The 25,744-nt window shown below is 43.9% G+C and overlaps 1 protein-coding gene and 1 pseudogene across 1 annotated transcript; both read right to left on the reverse strand.

The window, feature by feature from the left end:
- Nucleotides 1–264: 264 nt before the first annotated feature.
- LOC109114156 (granule-bound starch synthase 2, chloroplastic/amyloplastic pseudogene) lies at nt 265–3,278 on the reverse strand (annotated as a pseudogene).
- Nucleotides 3,279–13,255: 9,977 nt separating this feature from the next.
- Nucleotides 13,256–15,222, reverse strand: PDE247 (Tetratricopeptide repeat (TPR)-like superfamily protein). Its single transcript, XM_010248049.3, has one exon. The coding sequence runs from the start codon at nt 15,009–15,011 to the stop codon at nt 13,440–13,442; it is 1,572 nt and encodes a 523-aa protein (XP_010246351.2). The 5' UTR covers nt 15,012–15,222; the 3' UTR covers nt 13,256–13,439.
- Nucleotides 15,223–25,744: the final 10,522 nt, after the last annotated feature.

Below are 25,744 nucleotides of genomic sequence, written 5' to 3' on the forward strand. Positions count from 1 at the left end.
CGCGCTGTCGGGCGGTGTGTGCTGCGTGCTGCCAGGCGGTGCGTGTTGCGCGCTGTCGGGCGGTGCGTGCTGTTGTGCGGCGCTACCGGGCGGTGCGTGTTGCGTGCTGCCAGGCAGTGCGTGCTGCGCGCTGTCGGGCGGCGCGTGCTGCTGTGCGGCGCTGTCGGGCGGTGTCTGCTGCTGTGCGGCCTGCTGTGCGTGCTGCTGCCTATGACTGCGCTGCAGTGCGCTGCCAGTCGGTGTGTCCATAACATCACACCCCTCCTAGACAACGAGCTTGTCCTCAAGCACGAATTCTGGATACGTGGCTTGGAACTCTGCCAATGGATCAAATGGATGCACACTCTCTCTCAGTCCACCAACAGCATGAACAACAGGGACTGCCCCATAGCTCAGTGCATAAAGCTGGTTCAGTCCACATGGCTCAAATCTAGAAGGCATGAGTAGGATGCCTGCACCAGCAGTTATTCGATGGCCCATTTTCATAGAGGAACCAACCCAACCCCTGACTTTGTCATGGTGTTGACTCTCAAAATGTTTGAGAAGCTGTTCCCGATCAGGTCTCTCAGTGCCCAACATGACTAGTTGCACATCCTGGTCCTCCCTCCAAGGAATGGACTTAGTAATGAGATCAACACCTTTCTGATGGTCAAGCCTGCCAATGAACCCAATCAGAGGAACCTTCTCCCAAAGAGGAAGACCAAGCTCCCTCTGTAGAGCTGCTTTGCATTGAGGCTTGCCAGTCTGAAGAGTCTCCGCAGAGTAATTGGTGTAGCCATCCGATGCCAGGTAAACATCTAACTGTGGGTTCCCTTCGTTTGCATCAATCTCATTCACGATGCCCTTCAGCTTCCAATCAAACTCATTTATCATTTGATGCAGACCCCAACCACCTTCTTTAGTTTTCAGCTCCCAGGTGTAACCATGGCTTACAGTGACTACATGATCTGCTGCTTTCAGGCCAGTTGCAAGGACTTTGAAGTGTTCCTCACCTCTTGGGTCATGTAGTTTGAACTAGTTTTGTGGAAGATCCACATAATGAAAATCGCGTACTGGACCACGACCCCGGTGTGCTATGTTGTGGATCACAAGAACGCACCGGGTATGCTTACAGAAGAGAACCTTGAGAGCAGCCTCCATATCCTGCCCATCCACCTTATATCTCTTGTGCACTCCTGTTTCTTGGGCTTCTGCACAGTTACCATACCGTGGTGCCACAACCATAACTCTATGTCCACGCCGAGCCAAATCCTTCGGTAAAGTCCCAGCAACGTCGCCAAGCCCACCTGTCTTTGACCAAGGAGCGCATTCTGCAGGTACCAATATAATGTTCGTGACATTGTCCCCGGCCAAAGGAGGAGACTTTACAGTTTCATCCTTCGTGCGCTGATCCTTGGGAATAGCTGCGGCTGTAGGGGCAGTGATCTGTTGTTCGCTGGATGCCTCTACCAAGTCTGGACGGCGACTATTTGTGTTGGTGATTCCCTCAGAACTCCTTTCTTTGTTGGAGAGGAATGCTTCCAGCCGGCGTCGCAGCTCCCGGACATATTCCTTGACTTCACGAACCTCCATGCTGGTTTCTGCTAGCCTATGTTCCAGTTCATTGACCTTGGATGATAGCTGCTCCATATCACCCATGACGTTTGGCTCTGATACCAAAATGTTATGGTCCCGCGCGTAGGATCTCGTCACAGGTCGGTCCACGGGGAGAAAGCCCTGCTTTCCCTTGCGCCTTCCCATGCGTGCAGAACCTACAATGGAAAAACGAATGGGTGATTTGTCCAAGAGACCACCCAAACTCTCCTAATGGGTGATTTGTCCAAGAGACCACCCGAACTAAAGCGGTAATGCTATTTGATGGAGGGTGATTTGGCCCGACCTTGTAGCATGTGAACACGTGGACATGACCTGGCATAAGTGACGACTCAGCATGACAGCCTGTCCATAACTCGGCATAACGAACTCGTCGGAGCCCAACCGGACAACTCGGTGGATGTGGCAACTCGCCGGGAATTAACACCCAGCTTACCCTGAATTCCCTCTAAGGGAGGAATGCCCCAAGCTCCCTCCAAGAGAGGAATCCCGAGCTCCTCTTAAGACTTGAGCTCCTCCGAACTCTTCCTTCCTGAGAAGGGAACTCCCTGACCTGCGGCTAAGCATCCCGAAGTGGATACACTTCGGGTCAGCACCATTAACACTCTTGCCCATACTTGCCTAAGGCTCGCCTCAAGCATAAGCACCTCGACGCACCCCCAGCACCTCGGTGTAAGGTAGCTCGGCCCAAGGTAGCTCGATGCAAAGTAGCTCGGCAACCTGCAGGAAAGATCTGCCTAACAATAGTACCTGCCGAATCTGGAGGTTGCGCCCACGTTCCTCGTCAGGTGGCGTCGTGCCTGCTATTTCTGAAAGATGTGGCATACCCGATAGGTCCGTACCCTGCAACGGATGCCTACACCCGCCACCTCAACTCTAGCAGTAACGGTTGCGGCAAAGGCGGTTACACCTGATTTGACAGAACTCCAATATAAAAGGACCCCGATCCCCAAGGAGCAAAGGTACTGAACTTGCGCTATCTGCACTCTTAGCTCCTTCTCTCTTTGCATTCTCTATAGTTCTCTTAGAGTTCTAACTTAAGCATCGGAGTCTTCTCGTCGGGCGAGCTCCCCAGGAATTATTCACCTCCCTCTTCTTCTCAGGTACCATCCGTCACCAGCTAGGAGTGCCCGGATCACGCTGCATCATTTGGCGCTGTTTGTGGGAATGCTTCAAAAAGCCTTCCTCCAATCTCTGCAACTCTCAGAACTCAGCATCCATGGCTTCCTCTAGCAATTCCGAACGAGGTGCCAACCAAAATGTCTCTAAGGAGCGACCTCAGCTTCCCACTGTCTGCATTGGACAGTTCACCGTCCCCCTCTCTGCGGACGGAATTCCCAGACTGAATGTGCCTCAAACAATGGCACCTGTGAACGTTCCACTTCCTTCCACGATTGGAACAACCTTCACTGAACCCTCCATCATTCCTCCGGTGGCCAGCCAAAACCAGCTTGAAGACCTGGTGCAATGCATGCGAGCTATGCAAGCTCAGATGCAACAGTTCCAACAGTTTCAACTCTATCAGCAGCAAGTGTTGCATCAAGTTTCCTAGTATCAGTATCAACAACAGTTTCCTCCACTGCCTCAGGCCTAGCAGCCACTTCCTCCTCGGCATCCGGCCACGTAGCAAGCCAAGCCTCGCTATTGGAACGAACATCCTTCTCACTGGGGAGAGACCTCAGCATCGTCTCATGGTAGGAAAGAGAGACTAGCTACCCCGACCTCGCAGCCTGCAGTCAGGTCGAGGGCCTCTCAGCCAGTTAGGCTCGCGTCGCCTCAGCATTCGCAATTCGAGCTCCCGCTCGCCAGAAACCAATTTGAGGTACTGGCCGTAGATTTGAGGCAAGGCCCCTCAGTTCGCAGCTACCAGTAGCAGTCCGAGCCACTCCCTGGGTCCATCGAGCTCGGTAATAAAGAGGCCAGCAGTACTAACACCGAGCCAGCAAAGAAGCAACAAAGGCGTCGCCGAGCTACCACTCACGACCTGCCCGAGCTCAAGGGTAAGGAAGAGGTAAGCTTGGGTGAGGTAAAAGCTACTCCGCTTCTCTCAGTTCCATCCCCCTATCTCCAAAACACCTTGTTTTTCCTATGCCCAAGGACTTTAAAGTTCCCCCGTTTGATAAGTATGACGGATCCTTCGATCCAAATGACCATGTTGACACCTTCTAGTCCTAGATGCACTTGGCGAGGGCTAGTGAGTCCTACATGTGTGTGGCTTTCTCCACCAACTTCAAAGGGGTGGCCTGCACATGGTACCAGAACCTTGCGCCCAGATCAATAAGAAGTTGGGTGCAGTTCGTGCAAGTCTTCACTTCTCATTTTGTCACTAGCAAGCGGTGCCCCAGAACCCAAGAGAGCCTCCTTGGCATAGTCCAGAGGGAGGGAGAGTCCATCCGGAGTTATGTCAAGCGGTTCAATGATGCTTGTCTGCAGATACCCAACCTGGACCCTGCAGTTCGGCTCACTGCGGCCAAGAGGGGCATCACGCACAAAGAATTCAAGTGGCATGTGGTTGTTAATCAGCCCAAGACTGTGACCGAGTTCCTCAAGCTCGCAGATCAGTTAATCAGCCCAAGACTTAGCCCCAAAACGATGGAGAGCAGTTAGCGAGGAGGTCGGGAAGCTCCTCACAGCTGACTTTATCAGAGATGTCCATTACCCGAGTTGGGTGGCCAACCCCGTTCTGGTAAAAAAGGCTAACGATAAATGGCGCATGTGCATCAATTATACCGACCTGAACCAAGATTGCCCAAAGGACTGCTTCCCACTCCCTATGATCGACCATCTGGTGGACGCGACCTCAAGGCATGAGTTGCTGAGCTTCTTAGACGCCTATTCGGGCTACAACCAGATCAGGATGGACCCGGCTGACGAAGAAAAGACTGCCTTCATAACTGAGCTCGGCCTGTACTGTTACAAGGTCATGCCTTTTGGGTTAAAAAATTCTGGGGCAACCTTTCAGAGACTTGTAAATAAATTATTTGAGCCATTGATTGGCAGGAAAATAGAATGTTATGTAGACGACATGATCGTCAAAACCCAATTTTCACATGATTTAATACAAGATTTGCATTCAGTTTTTGAAATTTTGCATAAGTTTAACATGAAATTGAACCCGAATAAGTGTGTCTTCAGTGTTACCTCGAGTAAATTCCTAGGGTACATCGTTAACCAGTGCGACATTGAGGCTAACCCGAACAAAATTAAGGTTATCCTAGAAATGAGACCACCCCGGAAATTGAAGGAGGTTCAGAAATTGAACGGCCGTATAGCCGCTCTGAGCCGTTTCATGTCCAAATCGGCAGATCACTGCCTGGCTTTCTTTAAGGCAATAAAAAGCAAAGGCTTTGAATGGACCGAAGAGTGCCAGCTCGGGTTCGATGAGCTCAAAAGGTACCTCGCCAGCATCCCAATCTTAACCCGACCCGAAGAGGGCAGCAACAGGGCAAAGAAGGTTCCTAGTGGTGGCAGTCGATTATTTTACTAAGTGGGTTGAGGTTGAACCCCTCACAACGATCACAGCTCGGAATGTGCAGAACTTCTTCTGGAAGAGTATAGTATGCTGCTTCGGACTACCTCGAGTACTGATCTTCGATAATAGTAAACAGTTCGAGGAAATCAAATCTAGAACCGGTGCAAGGACATGGGGATACAACAAAACTTTACCTCGGTAGCGCACCCTCAAGCAAACGGTCAAGCGGAAGTCACAAACAGAGCCATTCTCCACGGACTGAAGGCACGACTGGACCGAGCTAAAGGACTATGGGCAGATGAGCTACTCAGTGTTCTATGGGCTTATCGGACCATGGTGAAGACCGTTACAGGAGAGACTCCCTTCAACCTCACCTATGGCACCAAGGCAGTTATCCCAGTAGAAATCGAGGTTCCCACGCTACGTCTAGAAGCGCACAACAACAAAGCAAATGAAGACGACCTACACACCAACCTCGACCTACTTGATGAGGTACGGGACCTCGCGTACATTAGGACCGCGGCCTACCAGTAGAGAGTAGCTCGGTACTATAACGCCAGGGTCAAAAAGTGGAACTTCCGCGTCGGAGACCTGGTCCTTCAAAGAGTTATGCTGCCTAAGCCCGGTGTTGGTAAGCTCTGGCCAAATTAGGAAGGACCCTACGGAATAAAGCGGGTGCTCAGGGAAGGTACATACGAGCTCGAAACCCTAGAAGGGAAACAAGTACCTTGAGCATGGAATATTGTCAACTTAAGGCAATATTACCTATAAATTACCGAACTGAGTGGACTACAAGTCACTCTCTGAGCCTAAGGGCCAAAATGCCGAGCTAACAAAAAGACCTCGGCACTATAAGACCCAATCGCCTCTTCAGCATGGGCAAACTTCAGGAGGGGTGGACCGTAGTCGTTCCCAGAGCCAAAGGGCCAAAACGCCGAGCTAACGATGACCTCAGCACTATAAGACCCAGTCGCCTCTTTGGCATGGGTAGACTCTAGGAGGGTGTAACTGTAAGTCACTCCCCCAGCCTAAGGGCTAAAATGTCGAGCTAACTAAGGACCTCGGCACTACATTTGACCTAACCGCCTCATCGGCGTAGGCTTAGTATGCCAAGGACGCAAGCAGCTCGGGTGTGAGCCCTACGGTGCATAGCCCACCTCGGTATACAACAAGTTGGAACCTCTAGGGATAACCATCAATTCAAGTAACCTAGGAGTAGACAGGTCAGGCATACGCCTTACTATGTCGCTCACCTCGATGTACGTTATAAAAACCAACCCTACAAAGTACTGGGAGACAGTTCGGGGTGACGACAGTTGAGAAACCCTACTTCGGGCACCTAACTCTAATAGCTCAGATAAAACAATCATTTCGGCAAAAGAATAAAGTGATAACACTTAAAAAAAACAAATTTCATTGATGGAGGGTTCTATACAATGAGCTCGATAAAAAAAGAAAAAAAAAAGAAGAAACTAAAGTTGAGCTCGCAGGCTCATAGTACAAGGACAACTATTTTGAGGGCTGGTCGTTTCTACTCAGGACCTCCTCGGGAGCTTCAGCCAGGTCAGTGACATCTACCTCTTCGTCGCCACCCTCCTCTTCGGAATCTAGATCCTCTATAGCTTGTCGAACTATGTCATTTGTGATCCGTGAAGTGGTGATGGCACTTGTGTTGAGCTCAGGGTACGTGTGCCTTATCAACCACCTACTAAGCTTGAAGCCCTTACGATAGGCCTCCCCCAGGACGGTATCGAACCTGTCTGACTTGACATAGTCCATAAGGGCCTTGACCTTTGTCTCCTCTATGGCCTAGGTGAAGATCACGGTTTTCTCCTCAACATCAGCCTTGAGGAACTCCACCTCGTGCTCCAGGGCTCCCTTATCCTCCGTAAGGCCTTTCACCTCGAGCTCTAAGGCCCCTTTGTCTGCCTTGAGGGCGTTCACCTCGCTCTTCAGCCCGTCCCTCTCGCGTGCCAACTATTCTTTCTCTGCCATCAGTGCTTCGATAACGTTCTTCTGAGCTGAAGCATCACTCTCCAGCCAATGGATTTGGTCGCGAGCTGCCCTCAGATCAGTATGGGCTGCGCGAGCCGAGTCCTCAGCAGCCAGAGCCCGCTTCAGGTGCCTCTCGGACTGAAGGGTCAAGGCGTGCACGGCAGAGTTCACTTGACAAGAGAAGATCGGTTAGCACCGAAGAGATAATGACAAAAAAAAGAGAGAAAAAGGAGAAGTCTTTAGAACTTACCACCATAGAATGGGTGGCAGCCTGGGCCCCGAGCTGACCAGGAGTGAGGTCGGCCCATTCGAAAACCTCTTCGGTGTAAACAACACCCTTACTCTTTCGAAGGTTGCACTGTGGGATCAAGATACTCCGGGCTCCCTCCTGGATCCCCGAGCTGGAAATCGTCGTCTCAATTGCGCGAATGGGCTCGGCAGAGGCTTTAGCAGCTGCATCAGTGGCTTCGGCAGCGACCTCAGGCTCCACAGCTGCCTTAGAAACAAGCTTTGCCACCGTCTCGGGCTCTCGAGGTGGTAAATCCTTCTCCAAGTCAATGACCGGAGAGGCATCAGGAAGCTCAGGCTCAAAGGTAGGGACCTGCGGAGACTCGATGCGAGCTCTCTTGGCAGCTCGCTTCTTTCTCCCCTTCATATGGCTGAAAAGCCTCTCCCCCTTAAGCTTCTCTTCCTCCATGGGTCCTGCAACAAAGCTCAACGTCAGCAACTCAAAGGTACAATCTACAAAGGTAAAATGTTTAACTCTAGGTAAGATGACCTACCTGGGCTCAAGCCGGCCTGTATGAGCTTGCTCTCGGTGATATAATCCTTGTAATTAAACCCGAGCTCAGCCCATGACTAGAGCGTCTCCCTTGTCTTCTTGTCTAGTATAACGCCAGGGTCCTGAACAGCCGCCCTCCAATGAGTGGGGAAGGGCCACCCCGTGGTGTTTCGGACTACAAAGTAGTCCTGGTTCCAAGCCGGGACTTTGCTGGGAAGCTTGTGCAGTAACTTGAAACCCGGGCGAGGGGAAATGTAGTAGGCCTGCCTGTGCTCGGGGAGAACACTTGAAGCGCTCTTCTTTATTGAGAGAATTGAACAAAAAATATCTAAGTCTAAAGGGAGGACGTACTCAAAGCAAAGGGAAATGGTCCCGACCACCTTATGAATGGAGTTCGGGTGAAGCTGGTCTATTGTGACGTTGAAGTGATTCAGAACCTCTATGATAAGGGGGTGGAAAGGAAGACGGAGCCCGGCTATGAGCTGCTCCCAGAAGATCACGATCTCGTCAGGACTGTGCTCCCATGAGAAGTTTCCCGCAGGCAGACTGTAGGTATACTCCCTAGGTAAGTTGTATTGTCGGATAAGGTGTCAGAGCCTCTCCAGGGTCATGGTGGAAGGACCGAACCTATCCGACATCCGACCTCAGTGAGAGGTGGACGCTAGGTTACCCGAGGCCTCCCGCGCCTCGTGAGACTGGACTTCGGTAGGGTCACCCTGAGCCGAGGTACCCACCTCGGGCTCATCCAATTGACTATCGAAACTAGACATGGTGAAAGATAGAAACGAACTGGAAGAAATAAGGAAACTGATAGATCTTCACGATGGGGTCTTGCGCAGTTAGCTGGAAAAGTAGCAAATAGGGGGTCTACTACAGATTCCACAACCAAGGCTAAATACATTGCCATAAGTGAAGCTGCCAAGGAAGCCATTTGGATGAAAAAGTTCATTCAGGAATTTGAAGTCATTCCCATCCATCACATCATCCATTCCACTGTTGTGTGACAAAACTGGAGCCATTGCTCAGGCTAAGAAGCAACGAGCCCACTCGAAGTTAAAGCACATCGAGAGGAAGTACCATGTACTGCGGGAGATAGTTGGAAGAGAGGATGTCCAGATTCAGAAGGTAGCATCAAGGAAGAATGTGACAGACCCATTGACTAAGACACTGACACAGAAAGTGTTTGAGAAATATGTGGAAAGTATGGAACTCCGGCTTGTACCCAATTGGACCTAAGCGCAAGTGGGAACTGTTAAACAGTGCATGCCCTTAGCTCCAATCAGATTGATGTACTTATTGTCATGTACTTATTGACATTTCTATGTAATACCCTTAAACTTGACACTTATGAGACTCGTGCTAGTTTAGAATCTTCACAACCATTGGATAGAACTACGGAGGTTTATCCTGCCAAGGCTGACACTGATGTGCTACCAAGTGGGTTGAGGTGACTTGTCTCAGCTAACACTGTGAGACTTGAGGCACATGCAGTGTGGGTTTTCTTGAAACCATGAACTAGACCAAATTCCAATATTGCCCTGGACTTTGAAGACAGATGGGCAAAACTAGAATGTTACACCTAACCCCTAGACTCGATTATGGTACTGCACTAGGTGTCGGATTGATTTGTCTTTGATATGCCAATCAGTGAGATCCTGAGAACTTATGGCGAGGGAAAAATGACCAGGATCCCCACTATTTATAGCCACCATACTCGGGCATCAACGGTCAAGATCAAGACAAGCAGTGATAATAACGTGGACATGACCTGGCATAAGCGGCCCGGGTTGCTCTTGATTGAGCCGAGCAATAAACTAGTCTGACCAATGAGCTGCTTGACAAGAAGGCCTGAGCTCCGAGCCAAATCCACCAAGCACACCACGAACTCCCCGCGCTGGGTTAGAACCCCCAGCACGGGGAGTGGGGGGCAATTGATGGAGGGTGATTTGGCCCGACCTCATAGCATGAGGACATGTGGACATGACCTGGCATAAGTGACGACTCAGCATGACAGCCTGGCCATAACTCGGCATAACGAACTCGTCGGAGCCCGGCCGGACAACTCGGTGGATGTGGCAACTCGTCGGAAAGTAACGCCCAGCTTACCCCGAATTCCCTCTAAGGGAGGAATGCCCCGAGCTCCCTCCAAGCGAGGAGTCCCGAGCTCCTGCGAACTCTTCCTTCCTGAGAAGGGAACACCCCGACCTGCGGCTAAGCATCCCGAAGTGGAAACACTTTGAGTCAGCACCATTAACAATCTTGCCCATACTTGCCTAAGACTCGCCTCAAGCATAAGCACCTCGGCGCACCCCCAACACCTCGGTGTAAGGTAGCTCGGCCCAAGGTAGCTCAGTGCAAAGTAGCTCAGCAACCTGTAGGAAAGATCTGCCTGACAACAGTACCTGCCGAATCTAGAGGCTATGCCCACGTTCCTCATCAGGCGGCGTCGTGCCTGCCATTTCTGAAAGATGTGGCACGCCCGACAGGCCCGTACCCTGCAATGGCTACCTGCACCCGCCACCTCAACTCTGGCAGTAACGGCTGTGGCAGAGGCGGTTACGCCTGACTTGACAAAGGCAGTTACGCCTGATTTGGCAGAACTCCAATATAAAAGGACCTTGATCCCCAAGGAGCAAAGGTACTAACTTTCGCTATCTGCACTCTTAGCTCTCTCTCTCTTTGCATTCTCTACAGTTCTCTCAGAGTTCTAACTTAAGCATCGGAGTCTTCCCGCCGGGCGAGCTCCCCAGGAATTCTTCACCTCCCTCTTCTTCTCAGGTACCGTCCGTCGCCAGGTAGGAGCCAGGTTTTCGCCAGGTAGGAGTGCCCGGATCGCGCTGTATCACTATTGCTAGCCACACATCTTCTCTACAGCCAGGTTTCCGATTTATTTGGCCAAGGAAGAGTGCTTGGCGGAATCTAAAAATCGCCTAAACAAGGCAAAGTTCTTTCTTTGCATCAAAATACCCGAATCTAGGTATGGTTTTCTTGTAAAAATTGGGAAAAAGCCCTTATAGGTTAGCATTGGGATTGTTGTGTAATGGGATTTTGTTGCTGAGATAGCATTATTGGGTTTGACCCGATTATAGTTGGCATCTACAATTACCCACGAGCTATGATAATAACGACTCGGAATTTCATTTTTGATAATATGACCTTACTAAAAGTGACAATAAAATTGTAAATTGTTTATGCTTATATGTTGACAGAACAACTGTTTTAACCAAAACCATCTTATATACTGTCTATAAATTTTCCTTTTACACAAATCAGAACAAAAAGTACAAGAAAACCGGGAGACCTCTATATATTGTTAACTATATAATCAGTTAGCAAACCTATACCGACCCAATTATTAATAGGACACAAACCACAGAACCAGAACTGATAATCAGTTCTATTGGGTAGACCCAACAGGCTTTTTCTCTCACAAAAATAGATTATGTGATTAAGATAGTAAAACATTGTAGCAAGGTACGAACTCACAAGTTTACAGCCAACAGTCTTTAATTGCTTCTGGTCTAAACTCTAGATAGTATATCTGTATATGGTATTCTGTAAAGTTCAAATAGATATGTTATTAGGCATTTAAGAAAAAGTATGCAATAAACAAAACCAATTTAAGCTAATATTCATTAGTCAAAAAATAGGATATGGAAAAGAGAATATTAACAGTTTTGAAACAATTTCAACATTAATAGGGTTGAAGGATGGATTTCAAATGAGTAATTGAGGACAGTAAGCCGAGCCCAATGAACTGTATTAGTGTGAGGCCAAGCCCAACCAGATGCTAAGGTTCCCCTTGCTCAAGCTTCAACCGAAGTGGCCTGACATCAAAGCCCAATAAACAGTTCCTATTGTAGTATCATTGATGGAAATAATGAAGATTAAAGCAATAGGGATTCACCCAGAGAGTAGTGAAGGTGATAAGTATTCCACTTGAAGAATTTGCATTGCATTTGGCCTGGACCTATTTAAATTTTAAAATATTCTCAACCCAAGCCCGTCCAAGTTGCATCCTATTCTTGGCAAGGGCTTTACCCAGGTAAGTAGTTCTCTATGTTTTATAGATCTCTTGGGTTCTACTAATTTCATGATTCTGGTTGGAGTGAACTTCCAAATCGCCTTAGTGTGGACAGTGGAGAAACTGTTTTTTTCTTGAGCCTGTAAATGGACTGGCCTGGATAAACTTTAGGCTGTTTGGTTTGATGAAAAATAAGAGAGAAACTGAATATTAGAGGAATAGAAAGTTAAGGGACAGTTATTAAGGAATTTTACAAAATTTGTTATGAATTTCCCTTAATGTTCTATTTCTCTTATTTTCTCTTATTTCCGATCAAACCAAAATAGCCTTAGGGTAAATTATAGGGATCTCTGCTGTAGTTTGGGAGGTGTGACACTTACCCTCCCCCCTCCCATTTTTTTTTTATAAATCTTAGTAGTTATGTAATAAAATATTATTATTGAATCTAATAAAAGATTGATTAGGGGACTGGTGAGAGATGTGATCTCTTCTCCTCTTCTTCCATTTTCTTCTTCTTTCTCTTGCTTTGAACCTTCTCTTTTCTCTAATTTTCTTTGATTGAATTATTGATCATTTTTTTCTTTGATCGAATACAACTGTTTATTGCAGATTTTTATTTTCTTCTCCTTTTAAGTTGTTATTCTTTAATTCTCCCTTCTGGATCTGCATCAATTTCCCTTGCGTGTCATCCCACTAGGGCATCAAGTCAGGGACAAATAAAGATTTTGCACTAAATTCAACACATTACTGAATGAAATAACACATATTCGTCAATAGATTTACCATTAAGATGCCATTAGAAATACTGAATTATAGAAGAAAATTCTTCCTGCACAAAAAGATTACAAAGTGAATCTAATCACCAACAAATATGGAGATCACCTTCAAAACTGAGTCAACCTTGGAATAATGCATGTCCTTTGCATAAGCAATTGGTTCATATGCATATGCTTTTGAATATATTGGCTCCATACAATTAGTCAATATCATTTTCCATTTCACCTTAGACACTTGAAATGAAGACGAGATTTAACCAACCATTATGGACATATTTCAAGATCTGCTACAATCCTCAGCCTCTGGTATATCTTTTTTTTTTTTTTTTGAAAAAAAAAGTTACATTTCCAATGAAACAGAAGAGGGGGGGGGGGGGGGGGGGGGCGATGTACAACCATGAAAACCATCATTTCAGTGGGATCCAGAAAGGTCACTGGGTCCACGGGTCAACAGTTCAACTGTCGGGCGCAGTCTGAGTCTGATTCCTACAACATTTGTAAAAGGGTATTTTGTTGCCCACCACCATGGTTTATACCTTTTTCTGTATCTTTTACTCTCTATGCTAAGACTGAAAATACTATAAAACAATTGGCATAAAATAACAATCCATATCTAAATCTAATAACATCAAATTATATACTTTTCTTGCTTTTCACTTTTTACTTTATCTTCAAACTTCAATCTGAAAAAAAAAAGCACAATGATATGATCTTGCTTTCTCTTTCTATTTGACTTGGTACATCTATGCATGATGATCAAAGATAAATATATTTACTAAGAACATTAGTTTAGTGTGTTCAATCATGTGCAGGTAGTCCCCCTTCAATCGCCTCAGGAATATACCCACATAGGCTCAATTCATGCGACAAAAAATTGAGCATATCATAAATATAATGAGAGCGTAAATGAGATTTATCACCAGCCACAAATTCATGGATGTTGCAGTCAATCTCAATAGCACTGAATCCCGGTTTCTTCCTTATTCCGAGTGCCTTCATTGTATTCCTAACTTTTCCTACACCATCCCACCTACCAACAGCAGCGTACATGTTTGAAAGAAGCACATAATTGGAATCACAGCTAGGATCCAAATCAGTTAGATAACTCATCAGTTTTTCAGCTAAACTGAGATTCCCTCGATTCCTACATGCAGCCAGCAAGGAACCCAATATAATTTCATTTGGCTTCATGGGCATGCTTTCTATTATATGCAACGCATCTTCCAACTGACCAGCCCTGCTAAGGAGATCCACTATGCATCCATAGTGCTCAATTCTAGGGGTAATTTTGTAAATCCTCTTCATCATATCATAGAATTGGAGGCCCTCATCAACTAGGCCGGCATGGCTACAGGCAGTAAGAGCTCCTGTAAAACTCACTCCATCTGGTTCAAACCCCTCCTTCTGCATCAGAGAGAAGTATTCTAGAGCATCCTCTGCATATCCATTAACAGCAAAGCCCACAATCATCGAGTTCCATGAAACCAAGCTTCGTTTAGACATTTTCTCAAACTCCTGTCTTGCGAATTCAATAGATCCACACCTTGCATACATGTCTATCAACGAGTTGCTTAACCGGATGTTCTCACCAAAGTCCCGTTGCAATACAAAACGGTGTATCCATAAGCCAAGCCCAAGTGCCCCCAAGTTTGCACATGCTGAGAGGACAGAGATGATGGTCACATAATCAGGCTCTATTCCTGAGAGCTGCATTTCTCGGAACTGTTCCAATGCTTCCTCAAAGTATCCTTTCTTGACAAACCCACCAATCAGTGCAGTCCAAGAAATTTTGTCTCTCTTTGGCATCTGATTAAACAAGGCAATTGCATCCTCGACAGCCCCATTTCTCATATACCCATCAATCATTGTGTTCCAAGAAAACGAATTCTTCAGATACATTTCATCAAACATTTGGCGAGCAAGATCTGCACGAGCACATTTAGAGTACATATCAACAAGCGCAGTCCCCAGCATTACATCATACTTATCCAAGCCCAATTTTCGAACGTAAGCATGGATTGAAGCTCCAAAACTAAGAGTCTCTAAAGGGTAATCGGCACAAGCAGAAAGAAGAGTTACAAATGTAACGTAATTGGGCTCCACGCCGCTGATTCTCATATGGGTGAACTGAGCGGCTGCCTCGGCCAGTCGACCGTTTCGGCAGCGACGGGAAATGGAAGAGGTCCATGAGACGATGGGATCGATAGGTTGGTCGTTTCGACTGAGGACAAACTGCTTTTTATCAACTGATTGGCTGCGATTAGGGTTAGGAAGGTGGGATTGGGTTGGATTAGGTTGGGTAAGAGGTGAGGATAATTTGGGAGGTTGTGATAGTTGAGTCGTGCTGGAAGAATAAGCAGAAACGCTCATAGTCCAACTGCAAATTACCGTTGACCGTTTAAAATGTAGTTATGAAAAGCAGATTACAGTAGAGAGAATGAAGGCGGTTCGGATCGTCTGCGTTTGGACAACAAGGAATTTCCCTTCGAGTATATATCAAATCGCGCTGGATAAAAGGATACTGGTTCTCTCTCTCTCGCGCTGAGTTGTCCGTCGGAGATGTTTAACTACACGACGCTGGATACCGGTTTTTTGTCTCTCTCTAAAGGAGTGTTTTGTGGTGTGTAGACCTGTTCATGGGCCGGGCCGGGCCGGGCTCGGGCCGGGCTTTTACTGTGTATTAATAAATTTTTTTAAGGCCCGAGCCCGAGCCCGGCCCGACCATCGGGCCTACAATTTGGGCCCGAGCCCGGCCCTCATAAAAAGCCTGAAGCCCGAGCCTGGGCCCGGGCCCGAAATTTAGCCTATATTATTATTATTGTTAATGTTGAAGCAGCTGAATAAAGAGAGAGATAGATTGAAATTATAAAGAAAAGAATAAAATATATATATATATATATTAAATTATAAATATATATTTTAATAAATATTATATTATTTATATATTTTATATAATATATAAAATACATATTAAAATATATAATACTGAGTCGGGTCGGGCCGGGCTCGGGTCGGGCTTTTTTGACAAATCCCGAGCCCGGCCCGAAACACAGTCGGGCTTACTGTGTTAAGCCCGAGGTCAGGCCCGCGGGCCTAATTATATGACCAAGCCCAGCCGGGGTGCGGGCCGGGCCGTCGGGCTACCCGGCCCATGAACAGGTCTAATGGTGTGGATGAGAAATTGGTGGGTGTGAACTAGTTCACACTACACCTTATGGTAGGACCAATTCACACTATACCACAGTTCATAGCTATTCTGAATTGTGAACAAACTATATAAATTTGACCAATTCACACTCACAGTGACGTTCTGTAGCATGGTGTGGACCATTCTACATCACACTTTTTATTCCATATATCTCATATACATTTTATTAATGATATACACAGTTAATCATAAATATCTAAGTTTTGCATTTTATAAGATAAATATTTTAAAAAATGCATCAATGAATTAATATTAACCAATAAATATTATTTTTTATAAAACAATAATAAAATAATTAAATTGCCCGGCTTGAGCTTGACCTCTTTAGACCCCAATTAACCAAATTACCCTTGAATTTCCAAAATTATCAAATTACCCACAAACTTCTCTAAAGTTACCAAACTACCCTTATCCATATTATCAAAACTGACCAAGCTTTCTAATTTAACCTAATTCGAAGGAGGCACTATTCATCTCCTTACTCCTTATATGAGAACAATGCGGTGGTGGCAACCAAAATCTCCCCCCATTCACTCTCTCTCTCTCTCTCTCTCTCTCTCCTTTTTCTTTATTCCTTCTTCTTCCTCCTATTCTTCTCCTCTTCTTCTTCCTCTCCTTCTCCCTATTCGCATCGCTCTCAGACCGTTGTCCAACTCTGCTCTCCGACCATAGAGGAGACTTCGCAGCCACAACACCCACCCATCTTCCTTCCATTTTATCTACGATTTCACACTATTTTTTTTCTCCCATCCTCTATCATCTACATTGACTCCCTTCACCATTCTCGGGCTCCTCCAACTGTTTACAGACCCCCCATGTTTTCCTTCATTGGTTGAGCAAAACTGAAATTGGCGGTCATCACCTGAACCATTTATTAAGGTATCAGACAGGAGTCATACTCGGAAGAACGCCTCCTCTCACTCACTTCCTAGTTGCAAGCACCGATCATTACGACTACCGCATCTCGAAGAAGAAGGGAGTCAGTGTAGCATGAGATCAAAAATAAACCGTGGAGGGGACATATCTATGAGTTTTTCCCGTTGACGCTATATTGGGGTGTGGACAGGGCTGGTCCATGATATAGCATGGACTGGTCCCATCCACACCCAACCGAACGGGTCTTTATCTCGTGGATGGGACCGAAATGAGATGAACGCAGTGCCAAACACCGCCTAAGTTGTCATTGGTAAATGTTTTCAATACATAGTTGGGATATGTTGTGGGGCACTTGTAGGAAGCAAATGTGAATTCACCATAGTGCCATTGGAATTGAATCCAACATATCTAACAAAAAAAAAAAAAAAACAAGACAAACACATCTAACAAAAGAAAAAGTGTTGAATCTGACATGGGTCTATGTGTTGTATTATCTATATCTATACTATATAAAAGTGTGGATGTAGTGTGAAATTCTTTTTGAATTAAAATTATCCTCTATTTCTTTGTTTGAAAAAGGGTATAAAAGTCCTTTTAATATAATTTTAATGCCAGTTTTAATGACTATTAAAATTCTCATATTTATGTAATTAATCTATCTCTAATTGTAAAGGTTGAAAATATAACTTCAATTATTAATTTCCACCTCGTTTAATTCCCTCTCATTAAATCTTATACTTAGGCTATGTTTGGTTCAAAGGAAAAAAGTAGGGAAAGGAAGGGAAAGACAAGGAAACCTATACAATAAAGGTTTCCCTACCTTTCCCTTCCTTTCCCTACCTTTTCCTTTAAACCAAACATAAACTTAAGGTATTAAATCCCATTTTCTCTTATTAAATCTTATATTTAAGTCATTTTTCACTAATAAATGCTATTAATTAGATATATGCCAATATTTTTAATAATATAAACTCATATATTTTAGAGCTAACTAAAAAACAAAACCATTTTTTAACCAAGTGGTGACTAAGCAATTCAACCATCCGAATCAAATTGATTAACCTATGAAGTCATAGTTAGGTAATAAAAATTTAAAAATAGAAATAAATATAGAAATTTTCAAAAATATAGAAAAAATTAGACACATTTATGATATTTTTATTAGTCAAATTAAAAAAATAAGTGCAATAAACAATAAAAATTTTTATTGATAATGAAAATGAAATACATAATTTAGAACTGGCCAAAATGAAAATTAATAATTAATAATAAATAGTTCAACTTTTGGCTTAAATGTGTTAATTTTAATGTCAAAAATAAATAATAAAAATTAATAAAATATATAAATATATAAATGAAAAAAAATATATAAATTTTGCAAAAAAAGCATTCAAGCACATGTGTAATATCATATATTTATCATATTAAACAAAAAGTAAATATGACATATCATAATTATTTTTACAAAAAAAAATATAGAAAAAAAAATGAATACATCTGTAATTCTATGTTTACTCTTTTATTAAAAATATGAATAAGATTGTAAAACTATCTTTTGACTAAAATACTCATTTTTGAATTTAGTCATTATTTAATTGTAAGGTTTAAATTATAAATTAAACTACTACTTTTCACCTCATTCAATTCCCTCTATTTAAATCTTACATTTTTTTGATAAATAAATAAAAAAAGAAGATACACCTAAAAGATAAAAGATTACAAAAAGAGTAGTCTAGCCAAGTAGGTAGCTCTGTCAATGATACTTGAAAGTTCACAACTTGTCTGATTATCACACATTTGGATGAGGTATTTATGTAATCATATTTGGACTTTCCAATATGCATCCAATTAATAATAAAAACAATATGTATATATAATACATAAAGTTTATAGAAAATTTGGATATTATTACTATCATTATCATCATCTAGAATTGCTATGTGCAAAACACATGCACACTTACTAGTTTAGGGTAAAAGATTTAAACATACCCTGAGTTTTCATAAATTGATTTAATAAACATGTCCTATATTTTTCAAAAAAAAACTTAAATATACCATGTAAGTTAACCCTACAAGAGTTAAACATACCCTCCTTCAATGAAGAAGAAGAAGAAGAAGAAGAAGAAGAAGAAAATGGAGAAGAAACAAGTGGGATGAGAAGAGAAAAAATGACCAATGGACTCGTTTAGTTAACAAAAAAAGAGGACAAAGGAAGGAGGGAGGGAGAGAGAGAGGACAATTAACTACTGGACCAATGTAATGAAGATGGAATATCCAATTTCAGATAACGATATTGATAGCATCCAAAAGGTGTTGCATTTAATTTTTGAAAATAACAATGATGAAGCGCATTTTGGCAGCTCCCGGCTGGCAGGTGACTTGGATGCCTGGCTGAATAATCCCTACCTGGAATGTGGCTTGGATGCCTGGCTGAATGGTTCCTACCTGGAAGGTGACTTGGACGCCTAGCTAAATGGTGACGAGCTGGAGATGTGGCTTTGACACCTAGCTGAATGGTGACGAGCTAGAGAGGTGGCTCTGATGCGACCTGCAAGGACACAATGTCAGAGTGCCTAAGTTGCTTTACCCGAGGTGGGCACTCCGATGCTTAAGTTAGCGAATCAGAGATTTTAAGATAGCTAAATGTGAAAGAGCTGGAGAGTTGCGAGAACTAAATTGTGCCTCTCCCTCGGGGTTGGAGGTAAGGCCTTTATATAGGCATTGTTTGGCGTGAGCATCATGCAACACATCCGGGATCTTCGGAAGGACGTGCCAAACTGCTCCGAAGTCCTCGGAGGTAGTCGTGCACGTAGGCCAATCTTTGTGCCTTACTCGATTTCTCCCAAAACATTTGGTGTGAGAGCTGACTTCCGAGAGACCCAGGAGTGATGGGATGCATGTAGAAATCGACGGCGAGCACGTCTCGTAGGTCGCTAGGTTGGCGCTAGAGGAAGGTCGCCAAGTCGACGGTGGAGGCTGGTTGTCAGGTTGGAAACAGGGGCAGGTTGCCAGGTCGGCGCTAGAGGGAGGTCGCCAAGTTGGCACTAGAGGCAGGTCGTCAGGTTAGCGCCAAAGGCAGGTTGCCAAGTCGGCGCTAGAGGCAGGTCACCAGGTCGACGCTAGAGGCAGGTTGCTAGGTTGGCACCAGAGGTAGGTTGCTAGGTTGGCACCAGAGGTAGGTCGCCAGGTCGGCGCCAGAGGCAGGTCGCCAGGTTGGCACCAGAGGTAGGTCGCCAGGTCAGTGACAATGCCAGGTCGTTAGCTGGGACTCCATCATTTTGGCTAAGGCAAGTTATCGCCTAGGTGGTTCTAGGTGTCACCTAGTTGTTTCGAGATGCCATGTGTCATGATGTTAGTGGAGGGCCAAATCTGCCCTCATCAATTGCCCCCCACTCTCGAGCTGAGATCAACTCAGCGAAGGGAGTAGATTTGTGCTTCGTTGTAGGTCCTTAGGCTTGTTACCAACATATTTTGAGGTCGGCTTAGGGATCCTTGATGCTAAAGGCAGATTGGCTTCCCCTTGTGATATGTGTGTCGATGTTGGAATTTAAATAGCAGGTCGTGCCACGATTGCGTTGTATTAGTCCTTTAAGGTGTTGGTCGTCTACTCCTACGATAAGCCATAAGGAGCTCAACCTGCGAGGGCAGCTTTACAAACTACAAGTTGTCAGCTCGCACGGGAACCTTGAAAGGCTCAACCCGCAAGGGCAATTGTAGTCTATTGGCCACCAACTCCTACGAGAGCCACAAAGGGCTCAACTTGTAGGGGCGACCTTGCGAACAGGGCTGACAAGGCTCGTCCAGGCTGATTACATGTGCCGCCAGGTCAGTGGAAGTAGGACGCTAGTTTGAAGGCAAGTCTCTAGGTCGCCAGGTCGTCAGAATTTTGATAGTCTAGTTTTGCTCTCAGCACCTCAACCTACAGACACTTCGTTACCTCGATAGGACTGACCTGCAAGGGCGACTCCACAACCTGCTGGCCATCAACTCCCACGTAAAGCATGGAGGGCTCGACCTATGGGGTGGCCTCACATTCTATTGGCCGTCAGTTCTCGTAGAGAGCACGTAGAGCTCTATGGGGGTGGCCTCACAGTTAGGGAGATTTTGTCAGGGCAAGACTGCAAGAACTCGTCTAGGCTAATTATTTTGCTTCTACCCCCCCTAGGGGGTTCTTTCGATCAAGCACTGTTGTTGTTTCTTGAAGATGTTATTACTTGAGGCTCAGAGAATCAGGTGAGAAAATAGCCTTTTGTAGCGTTTCCCACAGACGACGCCAATTGATGAAGCGCATTTTAGCAGCTCCCAGCTGGCAGGTGACTCGGATGCCTGGCTGAATAATCCCTACCTGGAATGTGCCTTGGATGCCTGGTTGAATGTTTCCTACCTGGAAGGTGGCTTGGACGCCTAGTTGAATGGTGACAAGCTGGAAAGGTGCCTCTAATGCCTAACTGAATGGTGACGAGCTGGAGAGGTGGCTCTGACGCCTAGATGAATGGTGACGAGCTGGAGAGGTGGCTCTAATGCGACCTGCAAGGACACAGTGTAAGAGTACCTGGTTTACTTTACCCGGGATGGGCACTCCGATGCTTAAGTTAGCGAATTAGATATTTTAAGATAGATAAATGTGAGAGAGCTAGAGAGCTATGAGAACTAAATTGCGCCTCTCCCACCTGGGTTGGAGGTAAGGCCTTTATATAGGCATTGTTTGGTGTGAGCATCACGCAACACATCCGGGATCTCCGAGAGGATGTTTCTAACTGATCCGAAGTCCTCGGAGGTAGTCGTGCACGTAGGCCAATCTTTGCTCCTTACTCGGTTTCTCCCAAAACATTCGGTGTGAGAGCTGACTTCAGAGAGACCCGAGAGTGATGAGATGCATGCAGAAATCAACGGCGAGCACGTCTCGTAGGTCGCCAGGTCAGTGGTGGAGGCAGGTCGCCAAGTTGGCAACAGGGGCAGGTCGCCAGGTCAACAACAAGGGCAGGTCGCCAGGTCGGTGCCAGAGGCAGGTTGCCAGGTCGGTGCCAGAGGCAGGTCGCCAGGTCGGTGCCAGAGGTAGGTCGCCAGGTCGGCACTAGAGGCAAGTCACCAGGTCGGCGCTAGAGGCAGGTCGCCAGGTCGGCGCCAGAGGCAACTCGCTAGGTCGGCGCTAAAGGCAGGTCGCCAGGTTGGCACCAGAGGCAGGTCGCCAAGTCGGCACCAGAGGCAGGTCGCCAGGTCGGCGATAGTGCCAGGTCGCTATCTGGGACTCCATCATTTTGACTAAGGCAAGTTGTCGCCTAAGTGGTTGTAGGTGTCACCCAGTTGTTCCGAGATGCCATGTGTCATGATGTTAGTGGAGGGCCAAATCTGCCCTCATCAAACAATATTAAAACAGTTTATATATGTAATCAGATCTAGATGAGGCAGGACCAATGATGTTAATTTTTGAAAATAACAATATATCCAATTAATTGTGAGAAAAGAAGATGTAATCACTGTCTGGTGCAAGATAAAAAGAAAACTAACCATCGGCTTGGCTTTGCACATGTGTATTTGCCCACCCATCCCCTACGTGATTTAGGTTTCAAAGGAAATCAATTCATTAAAAAAAAAGAGAGAATGATGAATGATATGAAAATATGGAATAAACTGAAATTTGGCAATATAGTTGAAAAAAGAAAGAAGATTACTACAAGATCATAGAACAACACAAGTGGCCTTAGAACAGGAACCAGAGAGAAGAGATTTAATTAAAAACAGAACTAGTGCTTCAAAAACTGAGAAGTAGAAATCTTCTGACTAAGAAAAAATTTTGGGCACAAAGATTGAGAACCGTATGAATAGTTTCTTTCATACATCCACCACTATTAGAAGAAATCGAAACCGTATCACAAGAATAAAAAATGGAAATGAAGAACTGAATGGCGCTAGAGGACCCAAATGATATAAAGGAATTAATGATTTGCTCAAAAATTTGAAGAGGAGCTGGAAAGAGTAGTTGAGGCTAAAAATTCCTATAGAAAAGAAAAATGACCAGTATCTGGGAGTCCCTATTATTAATAGTAAAGTATCAAAGAATACCTTTTTCTAGAATTGAGGATAGAATCACAATGAGACTTGTGGGAAGAGCAACATTATTAAAATCTACAATTTATATGAGATCCCCCAGTACACCATGAGAGTATTCAAACTCCCAAAAGGGATTCTGGAAAAGCTAAGTAAAAAATGGAAAGCATTCCTTTGGGGTAAGAAGGACAGAGCTAGAATTCACCTTATGAAATGGGACACAATATGTAAATTTAAGGCTAAAGGAGGGTGGGGATTAAAAAATTGACAATGGATTAACGAGTCCCGACTAGCAAGTTCGGGGTGGAAAATCTTGACTCAACCTAATAGCCTATGGGTCAGACTAGTTCATGGAAAATATCTTAGGGGGAAAAACCTATGCGAAGTCTAATCCAATAGAAATATGTCCTGGGCTTGGAGAGGCATCTCAGAGGCGAGAGCATGGTTTTTAAAATCAGAACGGATTGGATGGTCGGACCGGAAAACCGGGAACTGGTCACTTGACTGTTCCATTTTTCCCAAAAACCGAATTTTCTTCCAAAACCGTTGATTTTGGTCAGCGAACCACTGAACCGAGCGATTAATCGTTTGAATCGTTCGAACGATTTTGACCATTTTTTTTTATCAGAATGGATCAAGCATTCGGTTCGAATGGTCGGACCCCTGACCGGTTCGATCACCATGTCGGTTTTAAAAACCATGGGCAAAAGACACTCTTAAAAGAGGAATAGTTTGGACCGGTGTGAAATGGTGCTACCATCAAGTTTTGGATAGATCAATGAGTGGGTAATGAAATCTTACAAAGATTCAGAAATCAACAAGGTACGTGGAGAAATGAAGCTTAATGAATTATTCACCCTCGGAAATCTAAACCAATGGGATAAAGAGAAGATCCTTTCTCTTGCTCCCCAGAGATATGGGGAAAAATTAGTGCTATCCCTATTCCATCAGGCCACAAAGAGGATGAAGTTAAGTGGAAACTGGATCCAAAAGGAATATTCAGGCCATGTTCGCTTTTCAGTAAGTTATTTATTTGGGTAAATGTAGTTATCTGGGTAAGTTTTTTCAGGAAAATACTTACCCGGATAAGTGCATTTATCCTTGTTCTTTTATTTCTCATGTAAATAAGGCAATGACCATTTTAGCCATAAAAATATATTATTAAAAAGGGCATTTTTGTCCCATTCAAGTATTGGCAATTTTCCCCTAGGTGGGAAAGTTATTTACCCAGTATCACTTACCCAGGAAAATACCCAAGAAAATAAACTTTCCCCGGTCTCCATATAAATTTGAAAAAAGAACATCGGATTCTTAATCAGTTGGAATCAAAATCCCATTGACCAACTTTCTCCCCTCTCAAAATCTAAATAAAAAAACACCCCCTCACTGTTAGGTGGACTTATGAGTTTAGAGAAGAAGAGTCAAACAATGAGCCTTTAAACCAGGATATGAGAATTTGGAATTAGAAGGTCTCCCCCGAATAAAAACTTCTTCCTATATCTACTTCTTAACAACAAGCAATTGACAAAGGCAAGACTACATAGATGGGGAATGAACAACAATGCTGAATGCCCTTTCTGTGGAGGGATAGAAGATGTTAATCATATCTTTTTATTCTGCGAAACCTCTAAAAATGATTCTAAGATGTAGTGAAAATATACTAGCTAGATTGATGGAGGTGAACTATGAATCTATTTAACCACCACCCACGGAGTAATGGAATGGAACAAAGTTTGCATGGATCTATGATATATCTAGAAAAACAGAAATTGGAAAGTGTTTGAAAACAAAAGCTGCCCAACCGAAGTACTAAGATAAATGACAAAATTTCATTTAAGAGAATACTTGCTACACAACACGAAGTGGAATATTCAACCAGAAATTCATTAAGTCAAGTAGTATACTTTAGTTAAATGGAATGAACCTCTACATGAAAATTAACTTCGGAAGGAGAATGGCCAGAGTGCAGTGGGGGTGGTTTAGAGGGACCATGAGGGTACCGTCCGTGATTTACATGAATTATCAACTCAGGGTTTCGGTCACCAGAATCAAGTGGCAACCCATCTCCTTTCCAATTTTTTTTTCATTTATTGGAAAAAAAAAATTCGATTTTAAAATATACAATAATTCAATTTTAAATTTGAGATTCGATATAATTGAATCGAATTCAGATATGACCTGATTCAATTCGATAAATATCTGAATTTGACGGATTATTTAATTCTTATATATAATATATAAACATTTTATGTAATTTATATATACAATAATTGAATTTTATAAATAATTTATATATTTATATACCTTATATAAATAAAATATTTATTTTATATTTATTAATTATCTAAAATAATTAATTGGCCAAATTCAAATCGAATCGAATATTCAAATATTTAATTAAATTTGAATTCAAATATCAATTTTCAATATCCGTCAAATATCAAATTTTCTAATCATATTCAAATTCAGATATTGTCTGATTCGATTTGAATTTGATCCATTTACAACCCTAGATGCGTGGGGTGTGGCCACCCCGTGTGGTTTGTAGTCTTCTGTAGTTTTCCAAGCTATCAAGAGAGAGAGAGAGAGACAGTTCGGTATATCGACTACCCATATGAATTGAATTCAAGATATATTTTGAAAATTTAAATGAAAATAAAAGATAAAAGAGTCACAAAGTATATTAAGTCTTTTTAAAAAACATAGGGTATGTTTAAGTCTTTTACCCTATTATTTATTAGGGGGAAATCTTTTAGATCTAGTAACTTTTAGGGAATGCAATAAAACTTCTAGAGTATTGTAATATTGTAATGCATTTTTGGTTATGACAATCCTTCAACTTTGATCAAAATTCCAATTTTGATCCTAATGTTTTTAAAAGGTCATTTTTGCCCTCAAATTATGGCGAAAAACCATTTTAAGGCAAAAATAAGGAACATTAGAGATGTTCACAATTCCCTTAGACAAGA

The sequence above is a fragment of the Nelumbo nucifera genome, chromosome 1 (assembly GCF_055504915.1).
Source record: "Nelumbo nucifera cultivar China Antique chromosome 1, China Antique-T2T, whole genome shotgun sequence".
NCBI classification, from domain to species: Eukaryota; Viridiplantae; Streptophyta; class Magnoliopsida; order Proteales; family Nelumbonaceae; genus Nelumbo; species Nelumbo nucifera.

Bases quoted from the DNA above. Each gene is read 5' to 3' on its own strand.
- PDE247 (XM_010248049.3), bottom strand. From the start codon at position 15,011: ATGAGCGTTTCTGCTTATTCTTCCAGCACGACTCAACTATCACAACCT.